The following is an 18,725-nucleotide window of genomic DNA, read 5'->3' as shown; positions in this document are numbered from 1 at the left end:
TATATTGCGTGCGATTCGATACTAATGGTTAATGCGCTATTGGCGACCTGGCGATTTGGATTTTTCTATGCTGCATCTTTCAGCGAGTGACCATTGACCATGTCGCGAATGAACCGATGCGTCAGTCCTGTATTACAGGTCCACTGTGAGCAATGGTTCAGCTCGCACAACATTGAAAAGGCGTTCTATGTGATGTGTATTCTGACCGTGGGAGTCACAGAGCTGAGCGGCTGAGAAACCCCATGCCCCCGTTGCAGCACTAGTGGCTCCCCATTGTCATTTCCGGCTTGAGTCACTCTCCGACGTGGAGAATTGAAGCCATCGCAGATTCTCGAGTGAACTGCTTGGTATAAATACCTACCCATAGTTTAGAAGAATGTAATTGAGCGTCCTGTGGTCAGTGCAGAAATAGTCTGTCTGTCCCGCAAACGCGCGACTCTCACGGATTCTCACCCTGTTCCCCTGTTCATACAACGTACCGGCCCCAACGAGACAGCCATGACAGCAGAAGCCGATAAAAACACGAACAGCACCGCTGCTCATAACGGTGGTGATGACAAGGACGGCACCGTCCTCGTCCGCACCACGTTCCCCAGCGTCCCGCTCCCGGCCAATGACACGCGGCTCCACATCCACACCGCCCGCCTGCTGGTGCGCCCGCTGCAGCAGTCGGACCTCGCAGGCTTGCACGCGCTGCGATCACAGCCTGAAGCCATGACGGGGACACGCCTGGGCCGCCCGGACCGGGACCTGGCCGAGACGCAGGTGGAGCTGGACTTCTTCCGGAACGGGGTTGCCGGCACCGGCGAGCCCCCTTACCTTTGGGGTGCCTTTCTGCCACGGTCATCGACGACGACGGACGGCAAGGAGGGGGAGGGGGAGGAGGAGGAGGAGGAGGAGGAGCTGCTGATCGGCGAGGGCGGCGTGCATTCACTGGTCTCGGACGCGGCCGAGGCCTCGGGCTGGCCCGAGATCGGGTACAAGTTCCGGAAGGAGTATTGGGGCCGGGGCTACGCGACCGAGTTCCTGGACGCCGTGCTGGGGGCCTGGTGGGGGCTGCCGCGGGGCACCGTGGAGATGCGGGTGAACAGGCGGGCGGTGGCGGTGGCGACGAATGGTGATGTCGATATCCCGGGTGGTGGCGAGGAAAATGCGGCGGTGGAGGTCGCAGAGCACGTGTATGCCAATGCCGAGCCCAGCAACGTGGGCAGCTGCAGGGTGCTGGAGAAGCTGGGGTTCCAGCGCTACCATGAGTGGACGGAGCCAGACACGCAGGAGCACCGGGTCGGGGAGCCACTGGATCTGGCCGGCTATCTACTCGAGAAACCGGGTTCTCGTTGCTTGGGGAAGTGAGATGATCACGAAGGCTCCGTCATTGGTGATCCGCCGTCTGATTCCCACCTCTGCGGAAGGTGACGGGTGCGCTAAAGGGGCCGATTGATAGTTGAGACCCCAGCCCAGCCCATTGGTGGTGATTGGCACTTACAAGCTATCTGCCAAACATCCGATTGAAACGCCCGATTGACTCGCGCTGTGCAAATCACCTCCAGATTCGGAACGCAGTCTAGACCAGCTAGATCAACACCACTGACGGGATGACCCGTTTGAGAGACGAGCTGAAAGGGGAGTTCCTTGCTCATCAGCTCTTGATTTCCAGCCGATTTCAGGGCGCTGCAAGCACTTACTTGAGCTTCTGCGGCTAGGCAGACGACCAGAATAACGACTAGCCTGGACAGCTCTGCATTCAGATCCTGCCCTGGGAGCCCACTAGAGAAACCCCGGTTTCGGGCAGCACCCAGCCTGATAGTTGTGGTTATAGTCGGTAACATCTTTCTTTCTTGGCTAGCAAAAAACCCCATTTCAATCTATTCCGATCTCGATAGATCAAAAGTCGAGAACGTCAAGGCCCAGGTTCATCAGTCGACCCTGGCGCGATTTCTATTCGCCGTGGGGGATCGCCAAACCTAGCTCGGCTGTCGTTTATAGTTAGCCTGGTAAGCAGTGGAGTAAATTCACTGCAACTCGCCCGCGAAGCCGCGAAAAGCGCCGTATCATGATCGCCAGTTGGCAAGCTGGAAAGCTACCCTATTGCTCACACGCGCCAAGCAGTAGGGCTACTACTACGCAGGGGCGCGTTTATTAGTGCTGGCGAAGAGCTCCGGGAAAGAAAGTGGCTAGCTCATGCCCAGTTAGCAGCGTACCATCGAGCTTTTGATTTTTGTTGGAGCGCGAAGACATTGATCTTGACGACAAGTGAAAAGAGAAAATCCCTCTGCTTATCTTTCCTCTTTTTCTATTTTCTTGTACCCTGTTTGTTTCGGCAAGGTTGCCTCAGTTAATGTGGCAAGAACTCGACATTTGGGGGACAGTATAGTCCTCCGTACACGATAGCGCAACGATGGCGACCCCGGTAGCAGAACCTTCTGCTGAGAAGGATGTAGCCATTGAAATGGTTGGCGAACAAGTCTGCCCAACCGACCCCACTGTGGCAGCAAAAGCGGTTCGGAAGATTGACTGGTTCCTCATCCCGGCCATGACAGTTGGTGTGAGTATCCGCATCTGCAAAGAGAAGAGTAAACCGAAGAGAATACAGTAATGTCCATCTCACTAACACGAGTTTACAGTATGGCTTGGTTTATTATGATAAGGTATGAGCCCGGCCACCTGTCAATATGCTGGTCCGTGGAAGAGACTGACGACCGGAATACAGGCCATCCTCGGCTCGGCAGTACTGTTTGGCATGACCTCGGACTTGAAGCTGAGCGTCCCCGATCCGCAAAGACCCTCGGTTGTCGATACTAGCCGCCTCTCATGGGCCACTTCGCTTTTCTACTTTGGCATGCTGGCCGGGCTTTACCCCATGTCGTTCGCGCTGCAGCGGTTCGACGTGGGCAGGGTCCTTGGCATCATCGTATGCCTTTGGGCTTTGATCTGTATGCTCACGGCTGCCGTGACATCCTACGAGGGCCTCTACGCACAGCGTTTCTGCCTCGGTTTCATTGAGAGCGTCATTCCGACTGCATTCATGACCATCATCACCGGATACTACACCCAGCAGGAGCAGTCGCTCAGGCAGAGCTGGTGGTTCTCCTCGACGGGAATATGGACCATTATTGGTGGCGGGCTCAACTATGGCTTCGCCCAGATCACTGGGGGCGGGCTTCATAGATGGCAGTACATCTATCTCCTCGCTGGCTCTCTGACCTTTCTATTCGGTCTGTGCTGCTTCGCTGTGCCCAGCTCGCCAGTGTCTGCTTGGTTTCTCTCTAGGGACGAAAGACTTGCGGCTGTGGAAAGGTTGCGTTTTGGTCAGACCGGAGTGCGGTGCACTCAATTCAAGCGGTCCCAGCTCAAGGAGGCACTGTTTGACGTAAAGATCTGGCTGATTTTCATCATGATGGCTTCTGCATATACCGTCAATGGCGCAGTCAGCGGTTTCGGCCCCTTAATCGTATCAACGTTCGGATGGAGCACTCTCGAGTCCATCCTCTTCCAATTTCCCCTAGGCGGTCTCTGCCTCATGGCCATCCTCTTGACTGGTTGGCTTGGTTCGCGATACCCCAACATCAGAATCCCGATGCTGATTGTGTGTTGTCTGCCGGTGATTGCCGGATGCGCATTGATCTGGCGGAGTGAATGGAGCCACCATGCTGCCGCACCCGTGGTTGGGTATTCCATCACAGGTACCTTCGGGGCGGTGGTCAGTCTGATCATCACCCTGGGTATGTCAAACGTGGCGGGACACACGAAGAAGAGCTTCACAGCCGCGACCATTTTCGTTGCTTACTGCGTCGGTCAGTGGTAGCCCCCAAAAGATCGAAATCAGACGTTTCCGAATTCTCACAGCTGACTTGCCGCACAGGGAACATTATTGGACCGCAATTGATCAAGTCACAGACGAAGCCAGCCCATTATCCGGAGCTCTGGCTCGGTCTTATCATCTGGTAGGTTGAAAATGCCTCCTCGAACTCGGTCTATACTGACACTCCACCAGTTACTGTATTACTATTGTGTCTGCCATCGCGCTGTATGCTGTACTACTGCGAGCAAACCGCAGCAAAGAGATGAAGTGCGAGGAAGACATGAGCGAGAGGGCTAGGCTTGCATTCCAGGACTTGACGGACAAAGAGAACCCATATTTTAGATACGTAATGTAACATTTTCGGTGGATCGCGCTGCACCGCAGAACTCTGTTGTTTGAACGATTCCACCAGCGTGGAGGAATTGTGGCATCTTTCCACATGAAGCAGGTACCATCATTCCGTGAAGAGAATTTCTCCAACGGCGCGATCTCTGCAAACCGATCTTGCGTCAGAGCAGACGAGAAATATTTGCTCAATGTATCAAGAGCCAGGACAGCGTCAGTTGCCGCAACATTGTCGATGTGTAGTCATCAGCTCCTTGTGACACGTTGCTTGTTTGGCACAATGATCATGGGTTCGGCCAAGTAACATCATTTCAAGTAAGAAGGAAATTTCGAAGCGGCCAGTGGGTTATGCTTTTTCTTAGAGGCGTGGTATCGCTAGTCGCGGGAGCGTGAAGGTGCTTCAAATTCGAAATAACCAATTCTTTGTCATGGGTGCACGTTTCGAATGCATACCGAGTGGATGGATCCTGCATCGTCTATGGCTTCAATAACTAGGAATATCCATGGTCTCCCATGGTATCAAATTGGGTCAATGAGGTTCGATAAGATAGGTCAAATCCAGTGAGGCTCAGTCGAAAGCTGATGCGTCTCCGCTTCATCAAAGTCATCACCGCATATGTATGTGTTCAGCTCCGTGCGAGTTACCCCGGGTTTTCTGTCACGAGCCGAAAGAATGCTCCGACGATAGGAGGCCTGTTCGGGTCGATAAGTCGCGCGTTGGTCGTCGTGATTGGGTCTTGGCGCGGGTTGGGGTTTGTGCCAAGCATGAGTAGATCCAAAAAGGGAGTGACGTTTCAAGACCGATTTTAGATGAAGGTTTGCCCCTTGGATTTGGAACGGCCATACCGAATGTTTAATAAACCCATCGAGATGCGCGGGTGCCCGCTCTCGCAGTGTTAGCGAATGTGAGTCGAGGGATCAATGATTCCGAGGCTGTGTTTCTGGAGTTTATACAGATCTGGTGTTATGGGAATTTGACAAGGGCCCCTGAAACGATTGAATTAGAGTTGACCGAGCTGGCCCAGGAATCCAGGATGCCTACGTTTCCTTGGATGGCACCTTACTCAGGCAACGGGAGCCGAATGCCTGGTAGAGTCAGCCGCGTGGACTGCCGTGTTTTCCCGACCAAGGCCCATATGAGAGGTGGTATCGTGCAATCGCCTTTTCCCACTTTGCAAGCAAGGATAACACCGGCGAGGTTGTTGATATGCGTAGCTGAAGGTATTGACACAGACCACGTATTGGATCAGTTTGAGGCCCTCCTCCAGGTCGGGCCATAGGGCTATGAAGCCTTGATTTGCCGTTGTCTTGCAACCGACTCGCGGGGGCTAAATGGCCAAACTTTGCTCCAAAGCCGTGCAAAGGCCGTGGGCAGGTCGGACCAGACCAGGATCATGGCTGTCAGTAAGCCATCACGAGGGACGGTGGCAAGCTACCTAGCTCCACCTTCCCGTCATTTGTGTGTATTTCTTCCCTTTCTTTGCCATGGCCCTAGCGAAGGGGGATCCTTTGCTGGTACGGGCCGGAGGCCGAGAAGAGTGGCAATATCCGAAGCTGCTGGGTGTCTGAGTCTTGTTTCCCTCTGGTTCCGGCTATCAGCAGGCTATAGAGTTTTGCCCACACGCGGCCGCAGGGCGCCGAGACGAAGTTGAGATGCGGGCCAGGCCATCGCATGGGTAGCGGGCAAATCTTGCTTGGCTGCCTAATGCACCCGTTGGGGGGACTTGGGGACCTAGAGGCTAGAGCGATAATCCTGGTGTCGATGCCGATTTTAGATAGCGAATAAAATGGGAATAGCAAAGTGGGCTGTGGACGAGACGACATCGAAATGGCCGTGTATGGCATTGAGCCGCAGGTAGATTGTGGTAGATTGTTTCGCCAAGCTGATGTGTCAATGGACGGGACGAGCCCGTCTGGAGTTGAACAGTGTCAATTTGCAGGCAACGCAAAAAGAAACGACGCTGGCTAACCTGGTACGCGTCGCCGCCATGATCCATCTGAAGACCGCAAACAGGCCCTCTAGCCGGTGCCATTATCGAAAGGTGCATGCATGAACAAAGCCGTGTCGAGTTGGCTTAGGTGTGAGCCAGGTGAGGTTACTGTAGCTAAGGAAAGGGAAGGAGACGACAGACTCGGCCGCTCAGCCAATGCTCAGATGCTCTAGTTTAGCTTCCATGCTCCCATACTTCGGCTCTAAGCTAGAGGCTGAGATGGGCTTGGGAGCTGGTTGCGTACGGCGCATGGTGGACTTTTAAGAACTGGCCAGTGCAGGCTAGTCCATGGTAGCGGGCCCCTAAGGGCGCTGGAACCGCTGGGACTGCGAGGGTTTAAAGGATTTAGTGGCTGGCTTGCGGGTATCCCACCCCTCTATGGGGTCGATGGGTACTGGCCGCAGCGGACGGGGCTTGGGGGGGGTAGCACCTGGGCTAGCTGGGCACCTGGCACCTATGTATTCTAGGTCACTCGATTCAAGGAGGGGTCCTCTCTCTAGCGCTCCTTGGTCGCCAAAACCACCCAAAACCACCATCGCGGCCTCTCCACCCCCCCACCGAAACCCACTTACCTAGGTCTGCGTGAGGGTGTCGATGTCCTTACATGAAATCACTTGATCACGGAAATTCGGAGCGAATCCGCCAGCGTTCTGGCTGCCCGGTGACAGAAAGACGCTATCTGCCTGCTAGGTATTCTATCTCGCACTGAATCGCCCATGTCCCTGCCCCGGTCCTTCTCGATATATCCTTATGTTACGTTACCGCACAATGCTTCATAATCATACATTTCCCCTACACTTGGTTCTCGTCCCCGTGAGAATCTGTGCCCCTGCCTATCTTGATCTGCCTCTTACTTGGGGTATAGGCCCAGGTGTCATGGACCGTATTTCATCCACTGCTCCGAGCTAGTATCCGTCACTATCTCGACCCAGTTCGCTTTCTTTCCCTCTGCCCAAAGCCTTTCGCCTGGTACGAGCGAGTAGGCCACCTGCTTTTGTTCCTGAGCCGCTGGCGCTTCGCCTCAGACAATGGGTAGGCTGTCCGAGGTGGCCCGCGAGCGGGAGGTTGTCAGATATGCTTCGCATCTGTACGTACGATATCTCGTTATCCTTTCTCTTTCTATTTGCTCTTTTCGGTCATTTCGTTTCCCTTCCTTTCTTAGAGCGTTGTCTGCTTGATATGCGCCACCTCCCCTCCAACCTCGATGTTGTACAACTAACAGTCAAAAGCTATGAGATTGCACATAAACCGCAGCTGGCAACTGACCCTCCTTGTGAACCGCTCCCGACTACGTGCGCAGATCCCGTCTTGACAGGACTTGCTCAGCTTGGCGCTCTCCGGTTAGACGCCACCCGCTGCTTGATATCAATTTTCGACAGGACACACCAGCATGTTGTTGCCGAGGCTACATCCAATTCTGCTCTCGCGCCTGGAAACAGAGGCCAGAACCTGTGGTTAGGGGGCATTGCGATTCCGAGGGAACAAGGTGTGTGTCAGCATGTATTAGTACCGGATTCCGACGCCGGAGAGACCAGCAGCGATCTGCCTATTCTATGTATACCTGATCTGCAGGCCGATCCCCGATTGAAGAACCTCCTCACATGTCGAGAATACGCCGTACAATCGATTCTACGCTGGCGTGCCGATCAAATCACCAAAGAACATCAACATAGGTGTCTACAGTGTTTATAGTGACCAGCCTCGTGGCTTGTTGGACGATGCGCAGGCCCAGTTTCTGCGGGATGTGTCACAAACCATATCGGGCTACCTCGAGTCCAGGAGGTCTGATGAGAATCTGAAGCGCAGCGATCGCATGGTACGAGGAATCGGTAGTTTTGTCGATGGAAAATCCACAATATCAAAGTGGTGGTTGGGGGCGAACACAGGACCTACCCCTGACACTGGCGCCCCCGTTACAGTTCGGCAACCGCAAAAGCGACGCGGCAGCGATGTTAGCCCCCATACTCGCGAAACTGCACCGCCGCGACCGCACCCGTCGCCGTTGCAACCGAGTTTTCCAGGCGGCCCGTTCGATTCTGCGAAATCCGATGATTCGATTACGTCTAGTGCATCGTTGGGTGCACCGGCCACGATTACCAAGACGAAGTCGAACGTTCTTGTGTCGAGCCCAATGGCCAAAGCACCAGCTGACGATAGCCACACTTTAGAAGTCAAGGATGTCTTTGCTGAGGCTGCGTCAACAATACGAGACGCCCTTGAGGTAGAAGGAGTGGTCTTCCTTGATGCAGTCATCGGGTCATTTGCTGGTCTTGTCCCCGGTGGAAAGCAACATTCTACACACTCGTCTATCGACTCGACCGTCACTACCCCTGGCGAAGAAGGGTTCTGGAAGATATTAGAGAACTACGAGGGCCAGTGTTGTAAGGTCCTGGGCTCATCAACTTCAGATGACCGCACGGGCGACAAGGTGTCGGCCGGTGATCATCGGATCGACATTCCAGAACGATTCCCTTAAGACACTTTTGAAGAGATATGCTAGCGGTAAAATATTTAATCTCGAAGAAGACGGTTCTGTCCATGTCGCCGATTCGTCCGACGGGGAATGGGCCTGGTATGCAAGGCGCGACTCAGTAGCCTTCCCCTCTCCCTTGGAAAGGTCGTCGCACGGCGCTCATTCGCAGCAATATGAAGGCAAAGCCCTCTCCACCATATTTACAGGGGCCAGGAGCGTTGCATTCATTCCACTCTGGGACTCTGGCAGGGAAAGATGGTCTTCAGGCTGTTTCGTCTGGACGAAGGATCCTGCCCGAGTCTTCACGGTGGATGCTGAGCTCAGTTATCTACGTGCCTGTGGGATGACGATCATGTCAGGCCTTGCACGTGTCGACACGATGATGGCTGAGAAAGCCAAGTCTGACGTCCTCAACTCCCTGAGCCACGAATTGAGGTCTCCGCTTCATGGTATCGTCGCTGCAGTTGAGCTGCTAGACGGTACTGACTTGGATGCCTTCCAGGGCGAAGTTTTGCACTCAATGGAATGTTGTGGGCGCACTTTGCTTGATGTCATGGACCATTTACTGGACTACAGTAAAATCAACAAGTTCATGAAGGACTCCAAGGACCAGCATAAGAAGGGGCGCCCAACTACCGAGAATGAAGAATGGGATTCAAGAGTCGTTCGAGACCATGAGCCGCAAGAAAAGTTTGTCTTTCAGCTCCAAGATGACCAACTTGTCTACAGACATTGACCTCAGTCTTCTCACCGAACAAACCATCGAAAGTATCATGTCTGGCCACAACTTTCAGAAGATGTCTGTCCCGACTGGAACTAGCCATATTGAAGCATTTGGTCAACAATCCAAATTTGCGAACCCGATGGACATTGGTAGCGACACACCATCAGTGTATCTTGACCTCGACCCGATACATGAGATCGCGTGTCGCACTGAAGCAGGAGCGCTTCGGCGAATTGTCATGAACCTGCTCGGAAATTCTCTGAAATACACAACTAGTGGATACATTTATGTTTCTTTGAGGAAGCAAGACCCAAACCACGTGCTGTTGGTTGTCGCTGACTCGGGCAAGGGGATAAGCGATGACTTTCTCCATCACCACCTGTTCAGCGCGTTCTCGCAGGAAGATGCCTTGAATCCTGGCACTGGTTTAGGCCTTAAGCTGGTGCAGCAAATCACCAAGGTCTTGGGTGGCTCTATCCATGTCGAGAGCCAGGTGTCCCGAGGAACAGCTGTGTCTGTCACGCTACCTCTCCTGTTGCCATATGGTACAGTAGACAGGGACTCGGTATTCAGGGAACGGGTTGAGAAAATAAGGGGTCTTCGAGTTAGTCTCTGTGGCTTCAAAGATACCGCGGAGACCGTCGGGTTACCCGGTCGGACGCCACCTTCGGAGATGTACTTGATGGAGGCGCTATGCCGTCATTGGTTACATCTGGATGTTGTGAAGCCCGATTTGCGAGATGTCCGGCCGGATATCATCATGTGTACAGATCAGTCTCTGAACGAGCTTGCCATCGAGGGCGCCACGGCCACTCTCCCTCCTGTGGTTGTCGTCTGCCGTGACTCACTGGCTGCCCACCAACATGCGATCGTCCAAAGAAAGGGCAAGGAAAAGAATGTCCTCGAGTTCATGTCACAGCCGTAAGTCATCTTCCCTCACGAAGCTCTCCGCGAGTTTGGTACTAACCTACAGCAGAGCGGGTCCTCGCAAGGTGGCTCAAGCCCTCGTCCTTGCATTGAGTAGATGGAATGCCACTTCGCCTTCGAAACACGACCTGCCCATTACTCCACCAGATTCTGCTTCTTGGTCTGATTTGGGAAGTCGTCGTGGTAGCCTTCTATACTCTAGCCCTTCAGCCCAGCTTTCGCGAACCGCGTCTTTCTCCGAAGAACGCCGTTTCTGCAGGGGACCGCAGCAGCTCGAGGTCCTCACTGAACTCGAGATCAGTCGAACGTCCAGCAACGGATCCCCGATAAATGACCAGAATGATTCTCAGCCCAGTGCGCAAAATATAAAGTACCTGCTTGTCGATGACAATAAGATAAACTTGCAGGTCAGTAAACTTGGTGCTCGAAACCGATATCCCACCATCGCTAACCCTCACCTCTAGATCCTGGTCTCCTTCCTGAAGAAGCTCAAAAGCCTTACGCAACAGCCAACAACGGGCTGGAGGCGCTAGAAAATACATGGCCAGCCCTGGCGACTACCGATGCGTATTGATGGGTAAGCACTTCTTTGCGCAGCACCGATGTCCTCCCCTTTCCACTCTTTCTTCCCCTTCGGTTTGTCTTGCCCAAATAACTACTCTCTGACCCACTTTTGCGAGTAGATATATCAATGCCCATCATGGATGGTCTGGAATCGACTCGTCGCATCAGGGAATTCGAGCACACCAAAGCGCATCGTCCGGCCACAGTCATTGCGCTGACAGGCCTGGCAAGTGAAGATGTGCAGCGCGAGGCCTATGCGAGCGGCATCGACGTGTTCATGACGAAACCTGTCCGCCTGAAGACCCTCGAAGATACCATATCCAACATTGAGTCTAATCTTTGTTTTTCCTTCTTTCTATTCAAGCAAAAACGCCTCTTTTCTTTTCAGTTTGACGCCCCATACCTTTTGTTTTCTGGTCATCTTTACGCAAAGCATTTACAATCCATATATTGCTTCCAGTTCGGAGTCGGCGAAAACGCGATAGAGGGACCGGGTGTTTGGGTGCCTTTCTACATTGGCTTTGGGTGGTGCGCATTGAGTTTCGTCTGTTGTTGACGTGGCGTACCACCGGTGACTTCTTCAAAAGCATTCTGAGTTCGCGCGACGACTGTCGATGCATGTGGAGTTCTTGAGAAAAAGCATTCTCGTTATGCTAAATGGGAAATGCCTGCGGTGGTTCTCGTTGGTTTGGTGTTATTTTCTGGCAAACCCCTGATTTTAATGGAAAGCAAGGAGTTGACGTTGAGCCCGTGTACCATACCAACCCAGAGTGCGCTGTACGTAAATTGTATGAAAAATGAAAAGATTCCGAGTATTCTTAAATTCTGATTCTTTCTACTATGCAAAATTGGCCGTCTATCTATTCCGTTGCCAGCCAGCTATCTCCCTGCCAGCTATCTCGTCCCTGGCTTTATCCCAGCTCTAAACCGACACGGAAGGAAAGTCACCTGAACGAGCACTTTGGGTCTTACTCTAGCAGCAGTAGAATAGGTTGTGCGATTGTCGGGCTGTAGCTGCCTTGTGTTGCTACGTCCGTTGTCTATGGACATCCAAGTAGGCTACTATCCAGCACTCCAGTCATGTTGGTTTCCTCTCTAGAGCCATGGCGCCACTGACCAGCGCAGCAACGCCGGCCAAGACGGCGTGCTGCGTGATCTGCGGCAGCGTGGCCTCGCCCGTGCTAGAGCTAGTCGGCGCTGCCCGCCGCTGTTGGGCGAGGCCGCCGCGGAAGCAGCGCCGGAGGATCCAGATCCAGAGGAGGGGACGACGCTGCCGCCGTCGGGGCGGGCTGGCAAGCGGCGCTGCCATCGGTGAAAGCGGCGAGCTTCTCGAGGCCGCCCGTGACGGTGACGGGCATGAAGAAGTCCTCCGACTTGAAGTCCGTCATGGTCTCCGTCTCGGTGCCCGGGTCGTTGGCCTCGGAGCCGCCTACCATCTTGGTGCAGACACCGGTGGAGTGCTCGACCTCGCAGTTGACGCTCATGGTGCTGAGGCGGGAGGGTTAGCTTGTGGTTTGCTGGGCTTAGGGCAAGGGGTTTGGGGCGGCAGGATAAACCCGTCTCATTTATGAAGAGAAGCACCGGGCAAAGCGAATGAAAGAAGAAATACAGAAGAGGCAGTTTCCTACAATGCAGGCGGCTCGTTGAGTCCAAAGGCGTACGAGCCGGGGGCCATGATGACGGTGGCGCCGGGGCCCAGGCCGCACTCCTCGGCGTTCGGGGCAAACGTGACGAAGTACTCGATCTTGGGGGGCTTGGTCATGGCGGAGACAACGGAGGCCTCGAAGTTCTCGCCCTCGGAGCCGGGGAGGAACATGTCCATGACGGTGGTCTGGGCTGTCGCGAGGCCCGCGGCCGAGAGGAGCATTAGAGCTTTGATGGAAGACATAGCGATGTCTATTGGTTATCTTCTTCTAGTCGCTGAGTACTAAGAATAGTAATAATAATAGTAATAGGCGGGATAGCCTGGCTAAAAGAGCGGAAGAGCAATACTGATATTATTAAACGAGCGTAAGTGGTGACTTGTCAAACGAGAGACTGCGTTGAAGGTATTTTCGGAATTGACAGACGAGCGTATCCTGCTACTTAAATAGACTAAATAGAAGCTCACGATCTGGTAAACGATCAAGCACAAAAGCCGGAAAGATCCTCTGGCTCGTTTCACGCCTGCCTGCTACCAATATTAGCCCACACCCGTGCCAGCAGCGCTCGCGCTGTCTTTGATGCTAGCGCACCCATTCCGCATCATGCGGCGTGAAATTGGGCGCTTTGTGGGTGCTATTCACCCCTGAAGCGGGTGGCGCTAAGGTGCATCGGAGATTCAAAATCACATGGGGGGCCCAGCAGTGGGCTCTGCAGTGAAGGCAGTCTTCCAATCCAGGCTCCCAGTTCCTCATGGCACCGTACCACCACGCTGGGTCGCCTGTGAATGAAGATTCTCAGCGGGCTGACCGACTCACTGGAAAGGAGAGGAAGCTCAACATCCATGTATGTAAGCAACCCCAAGGTGAGACTTGGATCGAAGATCAAGCGTACACAAGACCCCTTCGTCGACAGGAAACCATGTGGCGCCCTTGCCTGATACGCCCCGAAAAGTGTCAGCATAAGTTCAATGCCGGAACCGGATCGGCCCTTGCGAGATTGCTGACTCCGAAAAGTCGCCATCACTAAATCAAACCGTGTGGTGGGCAAGATACGGAAAGGGCTCCGTCTTTGCAGGAGATACCTCGAATCGAGTCTCACCTTCAAATGATACTGATCGTTGCCTGCCTATCCATCCAGAGTAGAAATTTCAATGGTTGTAGCTCGGAATACTTGCACGACATCACATATGTAGATATACCTATATTATCGAAATCGCCCAGGAGCTCTGATCCAGCTGCCTTTGAGATGGAAAAACACCAGTTCTTGCGTCAGACCAAGCGGGGAGGCAGAACTGATGGCCCTGCGACACGCCTCGTTACGATGCAAGGCTAGAGAAGTACATTTCCAATCGCATTGTTCATGATCTGACATGGGTGGTCATGCGTAATCTCGTATGCCGCAATTGGCTGTGGTGTAGTTGAGTCACCCGGCAAAGCTCACAGATCTTGGCGGCGTGGGTGCCAAAACGGACCAATGAGTTTTGCGTAGGCGTCTGCTGCCTAGGTAACCAACCCGGCACGGATTATTCGGAGCATGACAGCAGTCAGCAACGGTATATGTAGGTATTATATATATAATGTGGCAATTAGCCTCTGCGACAGACTGGGCTATTCTTGATAGTGCCCAGTCCTAACGATATCGACGCCATACCCCGATCCAAGTCAAGATGGCATCGCTACAACAGGCGATTCGGGACACCGCCACCCGTACCAGCGAGCTCTGGATACAGATTGCCCTAAACCGACTATGCGCCGTCAGCTTTGGGACAGCAGAAACGCCGAGTCGTCGAGTTGAGCGAAGCCTAGACAATGTGACGGCCCAGATCAAGTCACTCGACCAAGACAGGGGCACGGCTTGATGTATCACCAGCGATACCGAGACAGCATCGTCCGACGCCTCGCCTACCGAGCAGCATGGAAACACAACAAATACCAAGCCAAGGCTGCATCGGTAACAGCGGAATACTACGAAGTACTTCAGCAAGAATACCGGGCCAAGGAGAAGAAATGCGCGCTCGAGAGACAGTACGAGGACGCCGTGGCGTTACTCGAAAGCCTCGAGCACGTCGCCTCACAACATCACAAAGCCCAGGCGGAGCTCGACCGTCTCTGGGAGCGGGTTTTCTCCCGTTGCACTTCCAAGTACCAACACCAGAGGGCGCTGCAGCAGAAGGTGGCTTCGGCGCAGGAAACCCACCGTCAGGCGCAAGAGCGATGCGAGGAGTCGGGCACCATTGTGGAGGCGCTGGCCGGCTCACTAAGCCGGGTCGCAGCCGCCTTCGAAAAAGTGAAGAAGGCACTCGCCCAGGGGCAGCTGAGCGGCGATGGAGCCGAGACCAGCCTCTTGCAAAGGCTCAAAGCCACGTGGACGCGGCACAATGCCTCTTGAGGCAAGCTATGCGACCAAGAGTCGTTAGAGCCCTCGATGATGTACGCATAGCTTCCCGGTCCCAAAGGGGTTGTCAGTGGATGGACCCTACAGCACGATCATCTGGCGCGACAGGATTCGGGTGTCAAGGAAAGAGCTTGAGGTGTGTCATGCAGTGCTCAAGCGAAATCTGGGTGTGGCCAGAACGCAACACGAGGAAGGGAGGCGGCGCTCAAGGTATGTGCTGAGGCTTTGAGGACCTCCAAAGAGTGTTTGCGCATGGCGAGGGCAGCGATATACCTCGAGATCGCTGGGAACGAAGCGTTGTCGATGGCCAGGTTGGAAGACATTAGTAGGGGATCGTCACTCTATCGTGGCAGCTCCTCCGCCATACTTGACAGCATAGGTCGAGGCCCAATCAAAATAGTCGGCATGGAACGGAATCAACTGGTGCAAAGCAAAACCTGGTTTCTTAGAAAACCTAATAAAGTAATTACAATTTACGTATGTCTATGTTGTTGGAATCATCTTTGGCCAGTACTCAACTGTCTCGTTGATACTCATGGACGAGCCAGAAGTTTCCGAGGTTTAGCCTGGGCATGCTGCCATTTTCGTAGCGCCCAGAAAATTGTACCTAAGCGGGAGCTTGGGCCCGAACGAACTGACCTCATCAAAATAAGTCTGGCAGTTGGGGATGGAATCCAGTTGAAGCTCCAATTCTAGTTTTCTGACCGTACTCGACTTCGACTTCAACCCTGCGGCCACTCGCGCCCTTGACACTGCCGACTCGCCGCCATGCGCACTGCCTCCTACTTTGATCAGGAGAGGTCGGGCAAGCCAATTGGCCGGTCAGAGCAGCCACATCTGCCGGCAATGTAGGGCATCCAGATCAGCTCGTCGCCCACGACCGACTCGCCCCGGCTTGGCGGGGATGCCTTCGGCGCCTCGCTCGACACCTCGAGAGACGTCGCCGATGCCCGCTTCGAGGTCCTCGGCACGCCCTATTCTCTTTGTCCGTCTCACTGGCCGCCTCGCAACGACTTTACACACGAAGGGGGACTCTGGTGGCCGTCTCGGGCAAGGCACAGAATGTAGGACACACATCGCACAAGTACCATGCGTACATAACACATATCGCTCCTCGGGACTGACGTTTTGATCGTACCAGGCGCAATCAATGCCGTCCCTGCTCCCGCCTCTAAGCCGCGCCGCCACGGGTGTGCCATTCCTTTACCAACGCATTACTTCTACGTCGCCTATAACGGCCCTCATCGCGACTAAATCGCCGACCACGACTTTCACCGTCCTGCATCTCGATGGAACGACAGACTGGATGGTAGCGCAGCGATCGGCGCTGTTGGCATGGACTGGCCACACTCTTCGCTTACGCCGCGCATTCAATACAGACTTCCCTCGCAAACTGGGGCTCGTCGGAACTGACGGGTCGAGGTCTGGCGGCGCTGTCAGCGCCGGGCCACACGTACCAGCCACCTTGGCGGAGGGCGAGGAGTTCGTCGCACATCCTTCGAACGTGGCTTATACGATCACCCGCAACCCACCGCTTCCGTTCCGGTTCCAAGAGCACCGGCATCACGTTCCAGATACCCTCTGTCACCAACTGGCTGGGTAACACCAAGTTCTTCCGCACAATGCGGCAAAACGGATTGGTACAAGCTGATGTCGCGGGTACTCTTCAGTATGCGCACGACGGCTGACGAACGATCTGGGGCGATCGGCTGTTCTTGCAGTTCAAGGGCCCCATGACGATCCTCATGTCGAGCCGAGGCGCCAGGATTAGCGACGTGCTCACCAAGGATGACGTGAACGAGATTGCCGACTCCTCGGCGGGTGCCATCCCTGCTGCCGTCGATCTTGCCACCAAGCCCAAGACGGATACTACGACGATGCCTAAAAGGGTCGAGCCCACGGTCAAGGTCAATGTCGCAAGTGTTGGCCCGGGATGGGAAGGTACACATTGCCGACGCCACGAACGCCGAAGATTCCGAAAAGTCAAAATAGACGTACGTGGTCGAAAAGTTGTATCAATAGCATCAATAGCAAACGACATGTAATGATAAACACTCAAATAACAACCCTCCTTGTCTCGATATCGATGTGCAGCTCTAGCTTGAAGGGACAAGTCCTGTGGCTGGTTTCAAAGGTATTTTGATCTTTCACATAACAAAGTGTATCAGGACTTGCAGGAAAAACCGAGTCATGCATTGCACAGATTGGCTTACGCAGTTTGACGTGTCGACTCAGCGTACACCTGAGTCGGGGATCAAAAAAGTATCATGGACAAGGAGCAGAAGTCTTCCAGAATGGCTGATAGTGGCTAAGGCAAGTCCGCCTTGTAGCTCAGCGTTCAGGTCTACGTTTGATGCCTTGACAGCCCCCATTAGCAGCGGGCCGGTGTTCCTGGCGTGCAAGCAACCACATAGGTAGATCCAAAGTGAATAACACCAAATCTCAAAGCCACGTATCGCTGATCTACGTATTCCTCGGTGTTGCATATGGCCGTGAAATGTGAGACACTGTCTTGCCAGGACTCGATTCTTATATGGCGCGATTTGTCGCCAAGAATATGATATACTGCTTCGGCATTGTCTCCGATTTCTGCCTCTGCTAGTATACAAAACGTGGCTGTGCGATACTTGCTTTTTCTTTCTGCTAGGCTTAATATTGCTTTGGTCCAGGTGATATAGTGAGGACAAACACGCTAGATGCTATTTTTTAGAAACATATATCTACTATACGTTGCATGAAAGAATCGATAGTCGTTCTTGAGATTACGAGACATTCTCAACTCTTCGCACGGGCAGTTTCAACGCTCATGCCTCTATCAAACTCAAAGCACGCAACGTCGAGATCGCACTGTCACCAAGTCTAGCCCAACGGTCAGATCGTCCATCACCCCAGAAATGAAATGGCGGGTAAATAATTCCCACCCCCGGGACATTAAAAACACAGGTGTGAGCCGAAAATGTTCCCGACATAATCATACGTGATAATAGTAATAATGTCTTTGTCCTTTTCCAGTGACGTGCAGAATGTGGCCGTCCTTCGCCCAACCAGCCAACGTATCTTTCGCTTGGTAAGACTGTTCCTGTACCACTCATTACTCACTCACCCCTAAGTTGGCCTCGGGAGGCACGCTCGCTAACAAGGGCAGGCACCCGTCTCGATGTACTGGTAGAAGCCGGCTCCATTTTGCTGGGCACGTTGCCTGGATGCTCCCAATACAGGACTGCCGACACTTTCATATCGTCGAATCAAAGGCTGTGCTCTTCCACAGAGACGTCGGGTAGCGGCAGCGGCAGCGGAGGTGGAAGCGGAGGCGGCACTTACAGCGGTGGTGGTGGGGGGCCATCTGAAGGCCACACAGCTCGAGTACCAGCGGGAGTGGCAACGAGGGAGAGGAGGGGGAGTGGCGGAAGAAGAAGCGAGGGCGCGCGGGCCAAGCGGCGGTGGCGAGTATACCAGTGCGCCTGGTATCACCCTCCTCCCACCTTCGCCCAGGGCTCGAATGCTGGAGCTGTGCGCTGATGCTGCTACGGGAACAGAGGGTTTCGCTCAGGTGAACATCACGGGGACTTGCACGCAGCTCAAGGGGCAGAGCATCGGTAGCGTACGGTGCCCTTTTGCCCTGAGTTTGCGCGCCAGCTGGGCCTGACTGCGACGTCGACGTCGGGTGGTGGTGAAAGCCTGCGGGTGCAGAGTCGTAGCGCGGTCGTGGGAGCGGTGTGGTGGACGCTGATGGGGGGCTGGGTTGTGCTTTGGGTTGCTTGGAGGAGGATGAACATTTATTCTGCCACGTGGTGCCCCTTATTATCTTCAACCAGTCACATTATTTGTGCTCCAATGAAGGGGGCGTATGGATGTGTTGCA

At 54.0% G+C, this 18,725-nt stretch overlaps 7 protein-coding genes across 7 annotated transcripts; 6 read left to right on the top strand and 1 right to left on the bottom strand.

Annotated features, from left to right (window-relative positions):
* Positions 1-498: 498 nt before the first annotated feature.
* On the top strand, positions 499-1,353 carry PG986_006601 (GNAT domain-containing protein; the record flags this gene model as incomplete). The annotated part of the gene is made up of 1 exon (XM_066842823.1): positions 499-1,353. One exon carries the CDS (start codon positions 499-501, stop codon positions 1,351-1,353), a length of 855 nt encoding a protein of 284 aa, XP_066698935.1.
* A 1,045-nt stretch (positions 1,354-2,398) lies between these two features.
* On the top strand, positions 2,399-4,157 carry PG986_006600 (uncharacterized protein; the record flags this gene model as incomplete). The annotated part of the gene is made up of 4 exons (XM_066842822.1): positions 2,399-2,545; positions 2,711-3,661; positions 3,898-3,944; positions 3,995-4,157. The coding sequence occupies 4 exons, from the start codon at positions 2,399-2,401 to the stop codon at positions 4,155-4,157; spliced, it is 1,308 nt and encodes a 435-aa protein (XP_066698934.1).
* A 3,009-nt stretch (positions 4,158-7,166) lies between these two features.
* On the top strand, positions 7,167-10,795 carry PG986_006599 (hsp90-like protein; the record flags this gene model as incomplete). The annotated part of the gene is given in 7 exon segments (XM_066842821.1): positions 7,167-7,225; positions 7,368-7,811; positions 7,822-8,566; positions 8,601-9,301; positions 9,315-10,256; positions 10,312-10,669; positions 10,727-10,795. The coding sequence occupies 7 exon segments, from the start codon at positions 7,167-7,169 to the stop codon at positions 10,793-10,795; spliced, it is 3,318 nt and encodes a 1,105-aa protein (XP_066698933.1).
* Positions 10,796-10,962: 167 nt separating this feature from the next.
* On the top strand, positions 10,963-11,311 carry PG986_006598 (uncharacterized protein; the record flags this gene model as incomplete). Its single annotated transcript, XM_066842820.1, has 2 exons — positions 10,963-11,156; positions 11,287-11,311. 2 exons carry the CDS (start codon positions 10,963-10,965, stop codon positions 11,309-11,311), a joined length of 219 nt encoding a protein of 72 aa, XP_066698932.1.
* Positions 11,312-12,013: 702 nt separating this feature from the next.
* Positions 12,014-12,714, bottom strand: PG986_006597 (GPI anchored cell wall protein; the record flags this gene model as incomplete). The annotated part of the gene is made up of 2 exons (XM_066842819.1): positions 12,014-12,314; positions 12,455-12,714. 2 exons carry the CDS (start codon positions 12,712-12,714, stop codon positions 12,014-12,016), a joined length of 561 nt encoding a protein of 186 aa, XP_066698931.1.
* A 1,613-nt stretch (positions 12,715-14,327) lies between these two features.
* PG986_006596 (uncharacterized protein) lies at positions 14,328-14,858 on the top strand (the record flags this gene model as incomplete). The annotated part of the gene is made up of 1 exon (XM_066842818.1): positions 14,328-14,858. One exon carries the CDS (start codon positions 14,328-14,330, stop codon positions 14,856-14,858), a length of 531 nt encoding a protein of 176 aa, XP_066698930.1.
* A 774-nt stretch (positions 14,859-15,632) lies between these two features.
* Positions 15,633-16,856, top strand: PG986_006595 (Altered inheritance of mitochondria protein 24- mitochondrial; the record flags this gene model as incomplete). Its single annotated transcript, XM_066842817.1, has 6 exons — positions 15,633-15,664; positions 15,731-15,824; positions 16,006-16,173; positions 16,244-16,504; positions 16,586-16,805; positions 16,837-16,856. 6 exons carry the CDS (start codon positions 15,633-15,635, stop codon positions 16,854-16,856), a joined length of 795 nt encoding a protein of 264 aa, XP_066698929.1.
* Between the last annotated feature and the right edge of the window lie 1,869 nt (positions 16,857-18,725).

Source organism: Apiospora aurea, assembly GCF_038362705.1.
Source record: "Apiospora aurea strain CBS 24483 chromosome Unknown utg000005l_segment0_segment0, whole genome shotgun sequence".
NCBI lineage: Eukaryota > Fungi > Ascomycota > Sordariomycetes > Amphisphaeriales > Apiosporaceae > Apiospora > Apiospora aurea.
This window is presented reverse-complemented; position numbering and strand designations above follow the sequence as displayed.